General features: G+C 51.6%; 6 protein-coding genes across 6 annotated transcripts; 3 read left to right on the forward strand and 3 right to left on the reverse strand.

Annotated features, from left to right (window-relative positions):
* Window positions 1-140: 140 nt before the first annotated feature.
* HETIRDRAFT_55937 (uncharacterized protein) lies at window positions 141-2,076 on the reverse strand (the record flags this gene model as incomplete). The annotated part of the gene is made up of 6 exons (XM_009551361.1): window positions 141-623; window positions 677-1,141; window positions 1,217-1,660; window positions 1,710-1,872; window positions 1,925-1,987; window positions 2,036-2,076. 6 exons carry the CDS (start codon window positions 2,074-2,076, stop codon window positions 141-143), a joined length of 1,659 nt encoding a protein of 552 aa, XP_009549656.1.
* A 340-nt stretch (window positions 2,077-2,416) lies between these two features.
* HETIRDRAFT_388021 (uncharacterized protein) lies at window positions 2,417-6,946 on the forward strand (the record flags this gene model as incomplete). Its single annotated transcript, XM_009551674.1, has 15 exons — window positions 2,417-2,465; window positions 2,521-2,634; window positions 2,694-2,774; window positions 2,823-2,917; window positions 2,979-3,552; window positions 3,604-3,980; window positions 4,031-4,262; window positions 4,327-4,465; window positions 4,536-4,776; window positions 4,830-4,994; window positions 5,040-5,238; window positions 5,299-5,819; window positions 5,876-6,199; window positions 6,257-6,529; window positions 6,597-6,946. The coding sequence occupies 15 exons, from the start codon at window positions 2,417-2,419 to the stop codon at window positions 6,837-6,839; spliced, it is 3,627 nt and encodes a 1,208-aa protein (XP_009549969.1). The 3' UTR covers window positions 6,840-6,946.
* Window positions 6,947-8,084: 1,138 nt separating this feature from the next.
* On the forward strand, window positions 8,085-11,505 carry HETIRDRAFT_388025 (uncharacterized protein). Its single transcript, XM_009551675.1, has 10 exons — window positions 8,085-8,274; window positions 8,346-8,576; window positions 8,654-8,714; window positions 8,765-9,481; window positions 9,578-9,876; window positions 9,956-10,253; window positions 10,338-10,625; window positions 10,722-10,880; window positions 10,955-11,077; window positions 11,158-11,505. The coding sequence occupies exons 1-10, from the start codon at window positions 8,165-8,167 to the stop codon at window positions 11,332-11,334; spliced, it is 2,463 nt and encodes an 820-aa protein (XP_009549970.1). The 5' UTR covers window positions 8,085-8,164; the 3' UTR covers window positions 11,335-11,505.
* Window positions 11,493-13,083, reverse strand: HETIRDRAFT_460312 (uncharacterized protein; the record flags this gene model as incomplete). The annotated part of the gene is made up of 8 exons (XM_009551676.1): window positions 11,493-11,783; window positions 11,846-12,019; window positions 12,094-12,218; window positions 12,291-12,431; window positions 12,495-12,697; window positions 12,754-12,816; window positions 12,868-12,932; window positions 13,015-13,083. 8 exons carry the CDS (start codon window positions 13,081-13,083, stop codon window positions 11,646-11,648), a joined length of 978 nt encoding a protein of 325 aa, XP_009549971.1. The 3' UTR covers window positions 11,493-11,645.
* An 856-nt stretch (window positions 13,084-13,939) lies between these two features.
* Window positions 13,940-15,534, reverse strand: HETIRDRAFT_325631 (uncharacterized protein; the record flags this gene model as incomplete). Its single annotated transcript, XM_009551677.1, has 6 exons — window positions 13,940-14,236; window positions 14,292-14,433; window positions 14,487-14,808; window positions 14,862-14,945; window positions 15,003-15,119; window positions 15,171-15,534. The coding sequence occupies 6 exons, from the start codon at window positions 15,532-15,534 to the stop codon at window positions 13,940-13,942; spliced, it is 1,326 nt and encodes a 441-aa protein (XP_009549972.1).
* Window positions 15,535-16,067: 533 nt separating this feature from the next.
* HETIRDRAFT_107590 (uncharacterized protein) lies at window positions 16,068-16,475 on the forward strand (the record flags this gene model as incomplete). The annotated part of the gene is made up of 4 exons (XM_009551678.1): window positions 16,068-16,129; window positions 16,191-16,265; window positions 16,332-16,349; window positions 16,403-16,475. The coding sequence occupies 4 exons, from the start codon at window positions 16,068-16,070 to the stop codon at window positions 16,473-16,475; spliced, it is 228 nt and encodes a 75-aa protein (XP_009549973.1).
* Between the last annotated feature and the right edge of the window lie 2,502 nt (window positions 16,476-18,977).

The following is an 18,977-nucleotide window of genomic DNA, read 5'->3' on the forward strand; positions in this document are numbered from 1 at the left end:
GATGTCGGTGGAATGGAGTCCCAACGTCGAAACTAATCATAATGCTTCAAGGTTTTTATACTGGGTCGCACATTGTTCTACTCAATTGATCGGGTTTTTAAGTTTTGCATCGTCATTTATATCTAAGTCACTCCTACATGTTATGCAGCGGCTGGATTATCGAAGAAGTAATTGCCTTCGAGAGCGGCCGAAGAATCCCAATCATCGCTCGCCATGAACCGACTAAGCTGGTATCTTCGTAGGACGTCACAGACTTCTTTGTCGTTATATTCGCCCGGCTGGAGGAGCTCAGGTGATGGCAGAGGCGGTAACGTCTCGAACACACTGCGCGCGAGGCGCACCTGTTTGAGGTACAGCTCGGGCGGCTGCCGCGGAGAGTATTGGGTTTCGTGCTCCAGGATGTGCTCGATGGACCCGTGCTCGCGAATAAACTTGAGGGCACGCTGGGGGCCCACGTTTTTGATACGCTGCGAGAAGTCTGTGCCGAGCAGAAGGACAAAGTCGACGTAGCTCGCTCGATCAAGGTTGAGCGACGTGCGCACGTCCGTACCAGAGACGAGTATGAGTGGTTCTGAACGACTTGTGATGTTGCGAATTAAGGCCGCTTCATATACGAGAACGTCCTAGAAAACACACTTTGAGAGCCAGTTGACGGACGAAGAGGGGGTGGCCTTACCGTGTCTTCGCTAGCAACATAATCAGCCAGGCCATGTAGGACGAGCGATGATGCTAATGCCTCCGCTTCAAAGGGGCCAGTGGACTCTATGCATGGCACGCCCATGGCATGGAGGATGGCTTTACTTTCCTGGTAGGTTTCAGACGATGGTGGATTCCGCCTACGGAGGTATGATTCCGCGATCACACTGCTCTTATTAGCGATGGTCGAAAGGCGCGATTCCAGTGCATCATCGCCTTCTGCCGGCAGGCCTGATTTAACAAGACCTTCCCAGAACTGGCCCTCAGCGAGGGTGAGCTGATGCTGTGATTTCGACATGGCGATCTCGGCGCGGGCATCGCTCGAGTCGTCCGTCTGCACGCTTTTGCGGATGGCAGAAAACGTAGGCGCCGATAGTCCGTCTAGTCGGGCTGTGCTCCGGCGATAGCTGAGATAGAGAGCCTCAAGGGAAGACGATATGTCTTCCTGGACAGTGTCGGTGGTTGGTACCCCTAGCATCTCTAGATCTTTTTTCTCCAGAGAGGGTGCTTCGAGTTCAACCTGATAGTTTTGGTCGTACGAAGAAAAGGAAGTGTCTTCTGGGTCCCGTTGGGAGATATGACTCGGGTTTCGTGTCTGAAAGGGCTCGACATCCCACGCAGGTTGACCCTGCAGAGATGATGGCACATCCATGTCCTCCAACAGGATTTGTTTGATTTCGGATTCGTCGAACAGTCCCAGCCAGTCATCGTCGGCAGACTGTTGTACATCCCTGCCACCGGTTGACAAGACAATCGACTCCAGCTCAGCTGCAAGAGACGCGTCCAAGTCTTGAGGCTTTGATAGGATGGTCTTCAGAGTCTCGAAAGCGTGCTGTCGCTTACTTGGGTTTAGACAGCGATAGTTTTCGAGAACCTTGGTGAGATTTTGGAGCCTTTGCAGCCGTTCTGACTCAATCAGACTACGGGCATAGTCCACTCTTCGCACTTGTCTTCTCCGCTCGATCTTGAATGTGTCAACACATAGACGCCACAACTAGGAGGGCTCGACACACCTCATCACTTTTGGCCAAGCTGCGTTCTTTACCATCAAATACACATATGGCGTTAACACCGTTGTCCTTTAGTTCTTTAAGTAGACGATACCAGCCGAGGACGTGCCTGTATGGGTGGGGCATAGGCGCGAAGTGAAAGCGTTGAGTTATGAGGGTCCCATCTCTGAGTCATGGGGTCAGTTGGTGCAGAAGGAGCAAGTGTGGTCTAATCTCACATGACTACAGTCTTACCGCTCAGACCTTGGAGACGGTTCGTGAGTTTCTGAATGACTTGAGGGCTGTGACAGTTAGAACAGCGTCTCTGGGAGAAAGGAATAATGGCTCACCAGGTTTTCTGGAGGAAAGGTGTCAGTCCCGACACTCCCATAGTCGAAGGGGATGGCTAATGTCCTGGCAATATACGCGGGGCAATGAGCTATCATAAACTATGGAGAGGGGAAACGTGAGTGAGTGGACGCGTCTGGAGAGATTGCCTCGAGTGTCCTGGCGCGTTCATCTGCCACTTCACGGATCGGGCGCGTTTTGGAAGTCCGCTACGACCACGCTACTACTACTGTCCACGTCGTCGACAACGGTGCCCAGTCCTCTGTTCTAATTCCTCGTTCGTACTCGGGACTCGCCCGTTTCCTCATATCTCTTGTCGGAATATCGCACACGGCTATCGCACCATCTCAACCTGTTCGGCGGTATTGGCACCATAATCCATCATGTCTGTTATGCTCACGAAGTTCGAGTCCAAGAGCAACCGCGTCAAGGGTATGTAGTGTATCGGGCGGGAAAATTGTCGAATTGAACATCATCTCGACCTCAGGGCTTGCTTTCCATCCGACCCAACCTCTACTCGCTGCCTCTCTACACAACGGTAGTGTGCAGTTATGGAACTATCGCATGGGGGTCTTAGTGGATAGATTCGAGGAGCATGAAGGTATGTCACGTAGACAATTGGCGTTCACGAAGGTGTCATTTATCACTCATTATATTGAGGCCCCGTCCGCGGCGTCGCAATTCATCCGAGCCGACCACTCTTGGCGACCGGAGGCGACGACTACAAAATCAAAGTCTGGGGTGCGTGTCCTTGACTATCCAGGTAATATGTGTACAAACGCGTCGTAGATCTCAAACCGCAGAGCAGAAGATGTCTTTTCACTCTGCATGGCCATCTTGACTATATCCGCACAGTCCAGTTCCATCACGAAATGCCATGGATCGTAAGTTGAGTTTGATGTTTTCGAGTGCGAGCACGGTCGTCACGCGTCCTACTCATCGCAGATATCCTCGTCCGACGACCAAACAATCCGTATATGGAACAGCACTTCTCGCAACTGCATCGCCATCCTGACCGGGCACTCGCATTATGTGATGTCCGCCCTTTTTCACCCGAAAGAAGACCTTGTCGTATCTGCGTCGATGGATCAGACTGTACGTGTCTGGGATATATCTGGCTTGCGCAAGAGCACCCCGAACACGGCGCCCGGTACTTTCGACACTTTCGACACTTTCTCGACTGTGAAGTATGTTCTTGAGGGTCATGACCGCGGAGTCAACTATGCCATGTTCCACCCCACTCTCCCCTTGATCATATCCGCCGCGGATGATAGGCAGATCAAGCTCTGGAGAATGAGCGAGACGAAAGCCTGGGAAGTTGACGCGTGCCGGGGTCATTTCAACAATGTTTCCAACGCAGTTTTCCATCCGAAGCATGAGCTCATTGTTTCTTGTGGAGAGGACAAGACTGTCAGGGTCTGGGATCTGGCTAAGAGGTCGGCGGTACAAACCTTCCGCAGGGAACATGACCGCTTCTGGGTGCTGGCCGCCCATCCAGAGCTCAATCTCTTCGCTGCTGGTGCGTGTCCATCTTTCTCTTTGTCAGAAAAACAATCTCACCAGGTACTAGGACACGATAATGGTCTCATCGTCTTCAAATTGGAGCGCGAACGCCCCGCATTCTCACTCCACGGCGACATGGTATACTACGTCCGAGATAAATACGTCCGCTCGTATGATATCAACACCGGTGCAGACATTGGTCTGCTCAGCGTGCGGAAATTTGGCAGCCCATACGTGCCTCCCCGCACTCTAAGCTTCAATCCTGCCGAGCGCTCCGTCATCCTTACTATCTCATCCGACAACGGTATCTTTGAGCTCGCGGGATTGCCGAAGGACGCCGTCGGTGAGGTTAAGGATTCGTCAGTGGACGGGAAGAGAGGCACAGGACAAAGCGCCATTTTCGTTGCTAGGAATAGGTTCGCCATATTAAACAAGACGACTCAGGTGAGCTCAATAAGTATGGGGCGCATTTACCATGCTCATGTCGTATATAGCTCATTGAAGTCCGCGATCTTTCGAATTCCATTGTCAAAAGCATCAAACCGCCTGTTCAGACGAATGAAATCTTTTATGGAGGAACTGCCAGCCTAATTCTCAGCTCTACCAGCTCGGTGGTTCTCTATGATATCCAGCAGCAAAGGACGATTGCGGAAATCAACAGCCCTCCCGTGAAATACGTTGTTTGGAGTGCTGATGGCGCACAAGTCGCCTTGTTAAGCAAGCACAGTGCGTTTTAATAGGGCGCTATTTTATAGCGTCGGTTGTTATACTAACAATCCTGTGCGCGCAGCGATCACTATTGCAAGCAAGAACTTCGCTGCGAACACACTGATCCATGAGACTATCCGCATTAAGTCCGGCGCTTGGGACGATGCCGGCGTTTTCGTCTACTCGACGCTGAATCACGTCAAATACTGTCTGCCGCAAGGGTGAGTGTTATATGTTGCTTGTAATCATCATAACCTTTGTAAGCCTTTGACTCCAATCGTTGGTCTGTAGTGACCATGGCGTTATCTGCACGCTTGATAATCCCGTCTACCTGACTCGCGTCAAGGGGAAGACAGTACATTGCTTGGACCGTTCAGCACGACCTCGCACGATCACCATCGACCCAACGGAATACCGATTCAAACTTGCGTTGATTCGCAATAACTACGATGAAGTGCTGCACCTTATCCGAACATCAAACTTACTGGGCCAAAGTATAATAGCTTATCTCCAGCAGAAGGGCTTCCCAGAGGTAGATTTTTCTGACTGACATTCTCTGTACAACGTTAAACACACATTATGTAGATCGCTCTTCACTTCGTTGAAGACAAAAATACCCGGTTTGACCTTGCTATCGAATGTGGCAACCTGGACGTCGCGCTTGAAACCGCTAAAGCTATAGACCGCCCCGAGTGCTGGAACCGCTTAGCACAGCAAGCTCTCAAACAGGGCAATCACCAGGCAAGCCCTGTAAGCTCTTCTTTTTCTGACATACTCGACTGATACGCGTCATAGATTGTGGAGAAAGCATACCAACAGACCAAAAACTTTGACCGTCTGTCGTTCTTGTACCTCGCAACCGGCAGCACGGACAAGCTGTCCAAAATGCAAAAGATTGCAGATGCTCGGGGGGACCCCATGTCCAGGTTCCACAACGCGTTGTATGCAGGTGACGTTCCAGGGCGCATTGCCATCCTTCGTGAAGTCGGCATGTGTGAGTAGTTTGTATATGCGCTTCCACTAAAGGCTTTTCATACTTGAGCGTTCTTCTTAGATCCCCTTGCTTATCTTACCGCGAAGACCAACGGGCTCGAAGAGATCGCAGTGGAGATTCTTGAGGACGCTGGTCTCACAGAGGCAGATGTGGATGACGTACCCAACTTCGGCCGGTCTACCTTGAAGCTTCCTCAAGTCGTAACGCACACTACGAAGCTCAATTGGCCGTCAGTACCAGGTGGTGCCAGCTTCTTCGATCGTGCACTAGCCAACGGCAATCTCGAAGCGGGGACAGCGCCGTACACCAACGGTGTCGATAATGTGGCTGGCGCTTCTTCGGCTCTGGATGACTGGGCGAAGGATGAAGAGGATGTGGATGTCGTCGCGGATGAGGATGGGTGGGACCTTGATGCTGGCGCAGATGCCCATGCAGAAGAGGTAGAGAAGGAGGAACTTCTTGAAGAAGAGGAGTTGGGCGCGGGCGCGACGCCTGGCGTGAGTGAGACGGAAATCTGGACGCGCAATTCACCATTTGCGGCAGACCATGTCGCAGCTGGATCTTTTGAGTCCGCGATGCAGGTCAGTCCTTCTCAATTTTTTATGTTGCCCTTTCCAACGCTCTTCTGGCTGGCCAGTTACTTAACCGCCAACTCGGAGTCGTCAATTTCGAGTTGCTTAAGCCATTATTCCTCTCTGTTTACCGCTCGTCGCACACATACATTTCGCCATTTGCGTCGCTTCCTCCGCTCCATATACACCTGCGCCGCAACCCTGCAGAATCATCCATGACACGCGTCCTGCCTGTCGCTGTCCTGACGCTGCGTCAGATTCGCTCAGAGCTTTCGGAAGGTTTCCGTGCCGTCCTCGGTAACAAGCTTTCCGACGCCCAACAGACGTTCCGCTCCGTCCTACAATCCTTGCTGTTTGTCGTCGTTTCGTCACATGATGAGGCTAAAGAGGTTCGCACCAATCAACTACTCAATGGACCTTGCTCGAGCTGACTGATATACCATCAGTGGCGAGATACTGTTACGATCGCACGGGAGTACCTGCTTGGTGTATCTCTCGAACTCGAGCGTCGTCGCATTGCCCAAGAGGAACCGGACAATGTTCGCCGGAGCCTGGAACTGGCCGCGTACTTCGCGCACTGCAATCTGCAGCCACCACACATGCAGATCGCGCTCCGGAGCGCGATTCAAGTGTTCACGCGCGCAAACAACACCGCCACCGCAGCCAAGTTCGCGCGACGACTCTTGGACCTCAATCCCGACCCCAAAATTGTCGCCCAGGTACGTCGGTGACTGCGGATCACGAGGTCGGAGCTATGTTGTAGACTGATATCGCGCTACTCGACAGGCCCGACAGCGCATCGCGGCGGGCGAACGGAACCCGCGTGACGCTGTGGAGATCACGTATGACGAGTTCACGGAGTTCGAGGTGTGCGGTGCGAGCTACACTCCGATCTACAAGGGTTCATCGTCCGTGCGCTGCCCATACACGCACGCGGCGTTCTTGCCCGAATTTAAGGGCACGCTCGATCCCCTCACGAGGCTAACGGAGATCGGCGCGGCTGCGTCGGGGCTGCCTGCACCACGGTAAATTAAGCTAGCACACGGCGCGACTGACAGACGCGGATGTGGATTCTGTAGCATGGTGTGTTTGAAGGACGTTTAAAGTGCAACGATTATTCTTTTCTTTTTCTTCTCAAACAGCTACGAGAGACCAATTTGCGTCCCAAAACGTGAGGCACATGATGCTGTGACAGGATCATGTGATGCTCTTATAAGTGTGCGCGGCGTTTTCACGTCGACGCGTTCGATCGCTGTTAATACACGGCCGATACGTCCTTGTCAACGTCCCAAAGCAAAATCACAAAACTTGATCCATGAAATCGCTCAGAGACCAGTCCTCTTCGCCTCTGCGCTCCTCTTCGCCTCAACCTGAACATATTGTTACTCAGTCGCAGCATGCAGGAACATCCAGTTTTCAAAACAATGCACGGCGAAGCCAAGGCGTGATGGAGATTATCAAAGAGTCACCTCCTGTGCTCGACTACAACGCGACCGTCGTCCAGGCGTTCAATGACGAAGTTGTGCGCGACGACCGTCACCGCGAGCGTAAGTCCATGCGCATATAGTCGTCGGATGACAGCTGCGAACGGCGCAAATGTATGTATGTGCTCGATATACTGAGGACCGCTTTGACAGAATTCAACAAAATGTTCATCGAGTTTTTCATATCGTTCCACACGTGGGCAATGGCGCGCCCGGCGTTTGAGAACGAGCAGGCGAGCGATTCGTTCGAGGCACAAATCAGTGTCTTGGTCGCAAAGGAGCGAGAACAAGGCAGGTCCCCGTCATCGTCCCCGCCCGTACTTGTTGCGCGCCCGTCTCTACTCGGTACGCTGCTGCTACCTCTCGAGGACCTTGCTTCAGTACTTCTGCGTCTGCCGACCTCCCTTCACTCTTTTGGATTTTGTTTATCTATTGCCGACTGACGATCGCGGTCTCTCGCTTTAAGAACAGGCACGACGTCGGCTTGCGCGCTTTTTGGAAGTGATACAGAAGGCTGTCTTAGAACTGACGGGCAGCATGACTGGCTTGTAGACCGATTGGTGGCGTCGGCGATTTTTTTTCCCCTCCTAACTTTTTCTTCCATCGAATTACCGCGAGGCGATTCTAAGATTCTGGCTATTTTTAATATTACTGTGCCCGACGGCTGCAAAAATGAGAAATGAATAGTTTCCATAAGCGGCAGGATGAGTTACCAAGTCTGGCTGCTTTCCGAAGAACCGACTCGGCAGAATCTCAGCCTTCGCCATCCTCCGTGGCCCATCCCATCCCTCCACCGTCATCGTCGCCTTCGTCCCCCACCGTTCTTGCTCAAAATTTCGCGTTTCCTCACCCGAATAGACGGGCTTCATCATGAGCAGTAGCCCTCAGCATTGTTCCTTCGTCCTGCTCGCCGAATTTGATATCGACAGAGGAGCTCAACTCACATATCAGTTTCCCCAACCATTGGGCTCCGATGAGGGGTGCGTCTCTAGTCGCCCGTGGACCACCATCCCAGTGTTCTGACGGTCACTGCTTGCCACCGTCCGAACAGTCTTCTGGCCAACCTGATGCTGCCCGACGGTGCGGAAAAGCAGCTGGAAGATTGGACCATATTCTTCCTCAACCAGACCCCGTTCAACACTATCGCACCGGTACTTGCGTTGGAGAAACCTACGGCCAATGGTCATAAGCAGGAGGGCGACGAAGAACGTGACGCAGACCAGCCGGAGTTGCTGTATGTGCTGAACCTGGTGCGGACGAAGCATGACAAAAATGTCAGAAGGTATGTCTCCTTCCCCAAGCTCAAGCTACTGTATATGCTGGTGTTACGGGTGGGATTAACGCCATTTTGATATGTAGAGGTGCCGTCGTGAAAGCCATGGCAATATGTACACGCTATCCTTTCATTCAGGTCTTCAAGGTGAGCTTCTGAATCGCCGTCTCTCACAGGGATATTCACACGGGCGACAGCCTGTCCTTCTGTTAGCGCTCGATGACTACTTCTCAGCCCCTTCACAAGACTGTTTAGCCCGTCTCTTCGATGCCATCAATTCTATGGAGTTGGCCGCTGCACCCACACTCACTCGAGCGGAGAAATTAATCATGAGGACTTCGGAACGTAAGGATGTGTTTGCAGAGAAGTTCATGCAGGCGCGACCGCCGACTGAAAACCTGAACGCCGGAGGACCGTCAAACGCAGCTCGCGGCTCGCACCGAACGACGCCATCCGAGAGTTCACACTCGAGTTTCGAGGATGGAATTTTGTTGCGGACGAAGGACGGCACGGAGGTTGCTCGGGAGCGTCCCAGTACGGACGGGAACACGACAGCGAGGCCTCTGGGGCAGTACTCGCCATCAGAGAATTCGTTCTCCCTGGGCGGAAGCGCGGTGTGGGTGGGCGATGAGAGTGGCCTGCTGGAGCAGACTTCGCTCGCGAGTGGCAGTAACGGTAGCAGTTCTGCAACCACTCGGGGACGTCGGTCGACCGACGCGTCTTCAACTTCATCACACGGCCAGCACGCTCACGGCTATGGAAGTGCGCTGCCGATGCATTCTGGGGGATCCGACCCCCATTTGCGACCCTCCTTCACCAAAGACACTCATTTTTATTCCACGATCATCGACTATGGCGGTCACCAGCTTCCAATAAAGATGCCTCTGTCTACATTTCCGGAAGAAGTTGGCGATGTGAGTTGAATTCATCTGATTTTTTTGACCGTGTTTACTAGTAGATACTAAGAGATGTTACACTATTCACGCGGCATATGCTGACATATTCAACAGTACTCCCTCATCCAACTCATACAGACATTCTCGAACCCGATTGCTACGACCGCTGGGCCACTCCACCCTCACCTGCATACTAACGGCAGCCTTACACATCCCATCATCATCTTGTTCAACGCCCTTGTCACCGGTAAACGAATAATCTTCTTGGGGCACAATCGGCCTGCCGGTCAGGTCTCGAGCTACGTGCTGTCCGCGTGCGCCCTTGGGTCTGGATGTGGCACCATCCTCCGCGGTTTTATTGAGCGTGCTTTCCCGTATGCGAACTTGACGAACAGGGAGGAATGGGAGTCGATGTAAGTCTAATTTTTGCAGCCGGGGCAGTTGGCTTTTACTCTTTGGCCGTCTATCATCTGACTTTGCCTGCACTGACAGTCCCGCATATATCGCCGGCGTGACGAACCCCATTTTCGAATCGTCGGGTTCTTGGGACCTCTTGTGTGATGTGGGCACAGGCCGCATGATCGTGTCAAAAGATATCCATGTGTCACATCCTCCGCTGGTAATCCCGACGGGGGCACCGCCCTTCATTGTGCGGACAGGGACACTCAAAGCGGAGAGCTCCATTGGCAGTGAGGACGATGTCGGTCGAGTGCCTGGCCGAGAAAAGGAGGCGCAGAAGAACGACTACACCGCCAAAGCAGACAGCGCGGATAACGTCTTCATCGAAGATGTGAGTGCCATCATCTGCGTTTTTCCCAGACCTGAAGACCGGGGCTGAATGTCGCCTGTACTGTGTCGGCATCGAAATTGTCAGATCATCACTGCGATCAACTATCACTTCGGCGAGGGCCTCGTCCGAGCGCGCTTCACGGAGTACGTGCACCGGTTTATACGTCTCGCGTCCCGTTTCGAGGAAGACGTTACGGGGACGACCACGATTGGGTTCCCGAGTGCCACGTTCAGCGAGGGTCCAGGAGAATCATCGCAGCTCGGGAGCGGGATTGTTTTTCTCGACGAGGCTGCTGGCGCGCGTGAACTTGCCATGAATGCAAGCCGAATCGAGGGCTGGCGACGGACAATGACATATCAGTACTTCCAAGAGGTGCGTGGCATGGTGTTCTTCCCCCCTCCCACCCTGCGAAATAACTCAGGGTGGGCTGGTCCGTTGTGGGATCCTCCTGATCCGGTGTGATCGCAGGACTTTAAGCGGATGCTGGCTACCAGTGCCATCCAGGGCTTCGATGTTTCGCATCAGCTGTGGCGTCTGCGGCATGTGAAGCAGATGCAAGATGTTGAGGTAGAGCTGATCATGCGTGCGATGGCGGAAAGCGTGCAAACTTATGATCAGGTCGTGGAGGTGCGTGATCGATCCCGTCGTGCTTTGGCTGATCGTTTATTCATCATCTGCCTCGCGATCTGTGCTCGCATTAGCTTCTGGCTCTCTTGCCTCCCCATGCAGGCGGACTGTTGCCTATCAGCTTTGGGCTGTTGCATCAGCAGGAGGCCGTCCGCGAGCTGACGGTTGATCTGTTCTCTCAGCTGCGCCAATTTCCGGTCAGTCATAATCATGTATCTCCTCACGGTCTCACTTTGCCCACGAATTTGACTGATGGTGGTGCGCCTCGCCTGTGTAGATTGGAGTGCAGTTCCTCCAAGCGCTGAACCATTTCCAGCGGTACGCGTATGTGCGCCAAGCGCATGCGCGGGAGAACCGGCTGATGAAGGAGAATCACTTGCAACTCCCTCCGCCTCCTAGCATTTTTTCACGGACACCGTCAAATCGCAGCGAATCTAGCCTAGGAGCAGGTTAATGACGGACGCATCGGCGAGGCCTTTTGGCAGCTGTATATACAGTATACCCTGTCTTGCGGATTTACTATCTTATAGGGAACTCTTCGTATATTCATTGGAAGACTACGCATCCGTCGCTGTTTTTTTTTGCTGTATGCTTTCTATTATTGAGACAATCTTTTGGGCTGACGAAACATTGCATGTTGAAATCAAATTTAGTGTCACAGGTGTCTGCAAGAAAGGACCGGGATGAAACTGGAACGTTTGTGGGCAGCGTCGATCGCAAACACGCCTGTTTGGTTGTCTTGCGACGGTGCTTCAAACTTCACTTTTACAATGGGGTTGCAGCGTGCGCCTCCACCTCTGCTTCAGACAGCAGGACAAAGTCATACTGGGCTAACTTGAACGGCGCGCTGTTTGGGATGCCTCGTTTGGCCGCCTCTTCGGGATCTTGGACGTCTTTCAAAGTCTATTTCAGGTGGCCGTCAGCGAAGGGCATGCTGGGTGAATGCACTTGGGAGAGCGACGCACGATCACGAGTGACTTCTTGGGCCCAAAGACGACGTCGGTATTGGCCCATTTGTCGCCCGCCGGGTACAGCTGCGTAGTCAAGGTGCGGAAGCCAGCAGCTTTGATGATAAGGTGGACGTGGGCTGCCCGCATGTTGTGCCGGTTCCATACCCTGAGGAGCTTTCCCACCGGGCCCTATGAGGTAAAGGTCAGTTTACCACGCACAGGTCACACAGTGGGATACAGGGCGGATGAATGAAGCTGCGCACATCATCTGGCATAGGATAAGCAAGAGGCACGACGCCGCGGAACGCAAATTTCCCTTCAGAATTGGTGCGCAGTCGGCCCCTTCCATTCGGCTTGTCGCGAACATTGTATTGCACATCGTACAGCCCTGGCGGATTAGGTGTTAATCCAGATATGCAAGGCGTCCGCGTCATCGCATTGTGTTTTTGGATGAACGTACCATTCTCGTCGGTTTCCCAAGTTTCCACGACAGCGCCATCGATGGGCTTCCCGTCTGTGGTGAGCACGCGGCCCTCAAGAAACAGATATTCCGCATTTCCGATGCCGTGCTCGCCGTCGATGATGGCACCTCCATAGTTGACTGTGTCCGCCATGAATGTGAAATCTGACAGGGCTATATATAAGAAGACCGTACTACACTCACCCTCTGGAGCGTCATCCGTAAATGCAGGGCCAAGAAGACAACTCTCCGTAGCGTTCTTCAATGGCGGGTTATTCATTGTATCCACTAGGGCAGACACACCGAGAACATCAGACAGCATGATGTATTCCTGGCGCAAAGGAGTGCACAACTCCCCCACTTCCGTCAGGAATTCCATGCCCTTCGTCCATTCCTCAGTCGACAATCTAGGACGCATATATCCACATTGTTGATCGGGACGATCAATAGAAACTGCACTTACTTTGTTTCTTGGACGAACTGGTGTAGATGGGTGACCAGGGCGGTAAGGACCTCTTTCGTGCGTCTCATGAAACCGTCAATGTCACAACGAGACATGCCAACATTACAGACCTACTGGTCTGGAACTAGCTCAGTCAACTTTAGGATGTTGGCTGTGACAATCTCCGGCCTGTCTGGGTACTACATAGAACATCAATGGCCAAGCATCAAAAAAATCCACCTAGCCCCAGTAATAGTCCGGAGCGATGGCTGAATCGCGCACCGGTAGCTCTAGCTTTGGCGGCGGAATGCCATTAGACTGAGGCTGTGATGCTGTGGAGTTGGCCGACATCGTTGGAGCGTTGACTTATCGAGTGCAGTCTAAGGAGACAGCTTGGAGGAACACTGGAGGAACTTGCTCCTACGGGTCGTGATCAGATCCACGCTCATCGATTCATCATTGGCCCCATATGCCTCATTCCTTCACATCGCTCACCTGATATACATGCATTCTCACATAGCCTGTGAAGTCCAAACAGCTATAGCTTCTTTGGGTCAACATAGAGCTCTATTTATGGATTCCACGGTAATGCTCGCTCATCGTCTGCTTCGGAAACATAGTTGCAAACGCTTACGTCTAATTGAGGCATAGTAAGTGCATTGGTAAGTCATTTTGCGCACAGGTACTTATCGGACGCTTAGATGTTATCTGCCGCTCTGCCGTTACGCCCAGACCTCAGCTACCGAACTCGGTGAAATAGCATCGACAAATGCAGTTCGCTTCGGACCATACACATCACTTTTACCCGCTCATGCTCCATGAAACATCTGCTTGTCCCGTTTGAAATGTGCACAGCTTGTGGACGCTGTTACACCACAGCGCCTCTCGCAATGCGTTGCGGGACGCAAAAAATGACGTACCTATGCCCTAGGCTCTAGCAGAGAAGAATGTTACCACGTTAAGGACGTCCTGCGCCGCGGGAAAGGACCTATAGCGTATTTTGATAATGATTCAACAAATAAGCTATGATATACTACATGATTTTTCTCTACTCTTTGGCTACATAACATGCATGCGTGGGTATCGTGTTTGAAGTAATCGAGAAGCCAAAATATGTCATACAGTAGCATACACCTGTTCTAAAACCCTGAACTGTTCTAAATGAGTGAATCAAGACAAAGAGTAAAAGGGCCAAACGTGTATCTACTTATACTTCGCTATTCTCAGGTAGGGAAGGACCCCGGCTGCGAACCCCGAACGAAGGCCAGCTGAAACTGCTCCGAAAGGATCCAGGCAAAAGCGTACTCCAGACCGCAAGCACGAAGACACCGATGAAAGCCAAAGAGACGACTGCGACTGGGAATCCTGCATAACGCGAGAGCATGTAGAGTCCTTGGGCAAAAAAGGCGATTAATGACCAGATAAAAAGACCCTTCGGGAGAGCGTAAACGGTCGCGATCGGCTGGTACCCGTAAGACGACTTGTGTTCGTTGAGGTAAACAGCCTGCGATGAAATTGATGAGCTCAAATATATGTGTAAGACTAAGCAAAAGACTTACTGCTTCACCTGTGTCCCATTTGGCGAGTCCCTGTTGGTGCTGGGACATAATAACGGTCATGACAACACTCGCTGTGGAGAGCACCACAGAGGACACAGTCGCAGCCGGCAAAGCTGCCGAGGGTAACACCAGCAAGTTAGATCTGATGGAAACAGTCAGGATACGGTATGTCAGAACATGAAAGGAAAATCGTACATCAGGAGACCAAAAGCCCATTGCATAAGTGTCTTCCACTCGTCAGAAGTTTCGTTGACAAAGCTCCTCCATACACTCAGATAAGCCAAATCGTCAACAAATAAATCTTGGAAACGTTTGCGGTATCCTTCAGGTATATTGAAGAGCATAAGTGAGAGCGCGGACAGAATGAGGCTGCGTTTGGCCTCCGGTGCCACAAGGATGGCTTGGTCTCTAGAAAGCCGACAGTGCTCCTCGCCGTAATGTGTCTGGTGCCTGTAGGTGGACAAGAAAACCCAAAGACGAGCAACAAAACACGTAACGCGTCCGTCGGCAATTCGGTCTGACACGGTATAGAATTAATACAAGGCCACGGGAAGTATCAATGCCACGCACCACGGCTATCGCGGAGGATGTTGTTGAAAGTGGCACATTCCTCAGCTGAGTACGGAAATGTACTGACGCCTGAGGTCAATTGATCTGAACGTGTGATCTAAGTATGGAAGTCGGTGGCATGAGAAGGAAGCGTTGACAAACCTGCTTGACCGTGTAAGAAGGTGTTGAACAGCTCATCGAAGGCTTCTTTGGTGACGCCACCAAAATGCATGGGAAACTGCTCAACGAATTGCCAGTATTCTGCCTCCAAAGCATGCTCTGAATGATGGTTAGGACGCGATGATGATAAGGAGGCACAATTCGACTGACTGATATGATTAGCCGAGTGGGACTCGGGAAGGCCAAGTTCGGAAGAAGTTTGTGCATTCAACCAGAAAACCGTGCGGTTCGAGTGGTCGACGAAGAAGTAGCGGCACTTCTCAGGCTCGAGTTCGAGCCACAGCTCATCGCAGTCATGCATGACCAAGCCTAGCTCAGAAGCCCAGGCTTCTATGACCGCAACCCAAAGCCCTACAACAACCTTGACTTCGGGCCGGGAAACAGCTGCCTCTGTGACCACGTGGAACTTGTTCAACTTGAGAACCGAATAGGGCTTTCCTTCAGGATGAGTGAAGGTCTGCCAATCTTCTGAAGAATACGGAGGGCTGTGAACAAGGCGTGCATTAGATATCATGCCACTGACAAGTGGAAGCGGAATTCCATACACGCTTGCTTCCACGGAACCGCGCACTGCTGGAACGAGCACAGGCGAGACTTCGACCCTGCACAGCCAACCGATATCGATGTGAGAAATGATGGGATTAAAGATAGACAGTTTTGGAGTAGTACCTCGTTGTCTGCTCGTACCTCGAGTTAGAGGAGGGAAGGGAAGGGACCAATCCCGCGCGGTCGAAGTTCAGAGCGGAGGCTATCTTCAGAGGGGAGCTCATGTTGTAGAGTCTGCGAGGGCGCTAATTGTGGGCGAGGAGTACGATGATGAACTTCCGACCGCTGAGAGTCTTTATATCCCGCGCTGCTGTGAAGGTGGTCATCCGTCACGCACCACAGCCACAGCCACGCAGTGCAATGCTGTAAATATCTATTATTTATCAGTAATCAATAATAATTATGTGCATCGCTATTGCCTAATCTTGAGGCGCTTTGGTCGCAACAGCACCGGTTTCAAAACATGTGTCAGCTTCTCCCGCGCCGTTCGAGTCCACCATCATGTCTGCAGCTGAAGAAACCCCCCCAAAGGTTGCCGATGAGCGTGATGAGCTCCATGGCGGGTGCGTTGCGGAAGCAAAATGCTGCAAGGCAAGCTGGACTAACTAAATCGATCCGGATTAGGATAGATCCCGCCCAAGACCAGCCGGCGCACACAGCCTCAACGGCTTCTGACGGAGAGCCCGCAAACCTCCCAAAGTTTGTCGCCACCGCTTATTGTCGTTCGAACATTCCTTTAACAGCCTCTTATTATTATTCGCACAGGCCTCCAGTCACGGACGGGTATGTGCACCGTCGTCAAGCTGTTCGTCTCATTTTCACCGATGACCAAACAGGTATGTGCCCTTCAAACCGAGAGGAAAGCCGAAGCAACCCATCAAGGCCATCCCACCGCCCAAACCTCGCTAGTCAGCAATGTAGCTGGGATGTGGATATGATACCGAATTTTCTGTCTTGTAACTTCTGGAGGTAAGTAATCCTATTTAATCTTAGACAATGCCTGATTCCTTGCTACAGAAGTCTGACAGCTCCTGTAACAATTACATGCTTCTTGAGTACCCGATTGATGAATGGAATATATGTACGAATATCATCGCATCGCGCCCAACAAAGCCCTGTGACCCGCCATGAGCCAGCGTTTTCGCGGGCTGTACATCAGGCGGAAAGTCTGTGACGATGTGATCCATCCTGGGAAGAGATTTTCAATGATTATTTGAGTATAGGTTCTCGGTTAAATGTGTGAGTCGCTGCAACAGTGCGTTAATAAGGGTCAGGCAGACATACAGGGACATCGGTGAAGTGATATCCGCCTCTTTCTGAGTCATTCTCGCTAGTATAGATGCCAAATACACTCAAATTTGTCGATCACTCGTACACTAGGGCCGGCGCTGTTTTTGTATTTTGGGAAGAACGTACAACATCGCCAGCTGTAGCTGTCAGTCCTCGTACAGCGCCGCCTCACAATCTTCCGTTATGTCGGATAGCTGAGTTTTGTTATTGCTGTGCTTTCAAGGCTCGCAAAAGAAAATCTGTCTGGGTCTCTCATCGTTCTATCTCATCATAGGCGCTCAAAAATGATACTTCGCATCGTATTCAGATTCCTGATAAACCACTGAGGCAAGTACCGCTCTATATCTACCTAACTCCCACTCGCAGCACTACGTCCAGAGAAAATGATCAACAAGCAGGAGGATCTATCTTTGATTTCATTGTCATTCTCCAAAACCACTGGGCTCAGCTGAGGTGTCGACCGGTCCGGGATTTGGAGGCAATACAACCGACGAGCGCGATCCGTCCAGGGCTGCATGCAAATACGACGTGATTTAGAGTAGACGCCCTCGTCTGGGTTTTGAGCGGTTTGAGAATTCGGTCATTCTTGGAAGTCATGGCTTTCTCACGGCTATCTATCTAGGCGCAATGGTGTTCTCTTCGTCCATCCACCCCATATGCGAGGATCACACAGGTAAATGTTCAACAGACCTGCATATGTTGTCCTCTGACTGTGCTGTAGTTGTGGCGGTCCAGAGACCGATGCATCTTGGATCCATACGAAACATTGAAACTTCTCAGGCAGACCGGTGTTATGGGCGCCATGTTCGGATTGAGGGCCTGTGTAATAGACCGGCTTTGCGTCCACTACTGAAGCTTATACACGGGCGCTGGTGGTTTCGGCGCCGCTGGCTGACAATAACAATATATGTGGGGGCTAAAGCGCTGACACTAACGGCGCCGTCTATCATTTTTTTTCGACAAGCGTTATCATTTAAGTAGCAACTGACAACAGGTTCAACCTTATTTAAATACCCTATCATAGCGGGGTGCCTTTCAGGGTGGAGGTCTCGGTTGGTGTCGTCTATCATACTTCATGGATACCTGAGAGTTGAACGCAACAGCCGCAACCTCAACCATCTTGATACGGTTTTGATCAATATCTTGTTGTCACAGGGATCTGGATTGAGTTGGCAGGAACATCGCAATATCCCAAAACGTCTCTTCCTGGAGTACATCTTCGTGGGGTCTGCGTTTATTGAGAGGTGCCACGCGGGGATCGGTCAGTCCTTGAATTGCATGGGTTTCTCTTCGCAGGTCCAAGAATGGCATGAAATCCTGATCTTTTCGTTCATATACACTGATATTACGGGATTCATCCATCGACATCTCCATGGAATTCTGGAAGACGCTCCATCGAATCGAAGGTCGGTATCGCGTCGACACATTCTGTGCTGACAAAATGTACCAGGTCATGCATTACCAGTGTCTGTCCCAGCCCTAGTGGATCGACATAGTCGAACGATCAAATCTCTCATCCACACCCCACCACCTTTAATAGTGTCTAACCACCTGTTGACTCGCTCCTGAGTTTCCCATGCAGAGGATATGAAAGCGATAACCCCAAAGTTGTGATCGCCAATGAGGCCAACCCGACTGGGATGCGGGTCCAGAGTTCGGTTGCTCTAAAACAGAGGATCAGGAGCGCAGTGAGGAAAGTCACCATCCTGCAAGCGGCGAAGTCAAGTAAGTGGATGCTCGCCCATGTGATCAATGCGAAGTATGACTCACGCCCACATTAGAAGAGCATAAGGAATGCTGTAGATTATCACAAGTGGCTCCAAGCCGAGCTTAGGGTGGTCTCTGTTTTGCAGGAAGATGGTCTATAAAGAGCAATGACCCGATAAGCACTACCTTGAATCCAAGAAATGAGGTGCGTACAGCTTCAAATGGATCATCTGGTCGATTTCTGGTACGGTGTTGCCGGACCAACAGAAGGCCCAGAATGATGCTCCCGATTCCCATGGTTGTTGATACATAGCTGACAGTCGCGGCCAGTGTCTGCAAAGTCGAAGAATTGGAATCTGACTGATTGATAACACCCGGTATCGCAAGAAACGCAACATTGGCATTGAGCAATAT

This window comes from Heterobasidion irregulare (genome assembly GCF_000320585.1).
Source record: "Heterobasidion irregulare TC 32-1 unplaced genomic scaffold scaffold_09, whole genome shotgun sequence".
Lineage (NCBI taxonomy): Eukaryota > Fungi > Basidiomycota > Agaricomycetes > Russulales > Bondarzewiaceae > Heterobasidion > Heterobasidion irregulare.

Excerpts from the sequence above, each read along its gene's own strand:
- HETIRDRAFT_388025 (XM_009551675.1), top strand. The coding sequence starts at position 8,165 with ATGAGCAGTAGCCCTCAGCATTGTTCCTTCGTCCTGCTCGCCGAATTT. Across the intron at positions 9,482-9,577 it reads TTCCGGAAGAAGTTGGCGAT|TACTCCCTCATCCAACTCAT; the intron begins GTGAGTTGAATT and ends CATATTCAACAG. Across the intron at positions 11,078-11,157 it reads CTCAGCTGCGCCAATTTCCG|ATTGGAGTGCAGTTCCTCCA; the intron begins GTCAGTCATAAT and ends TCGCCTGTGTAG.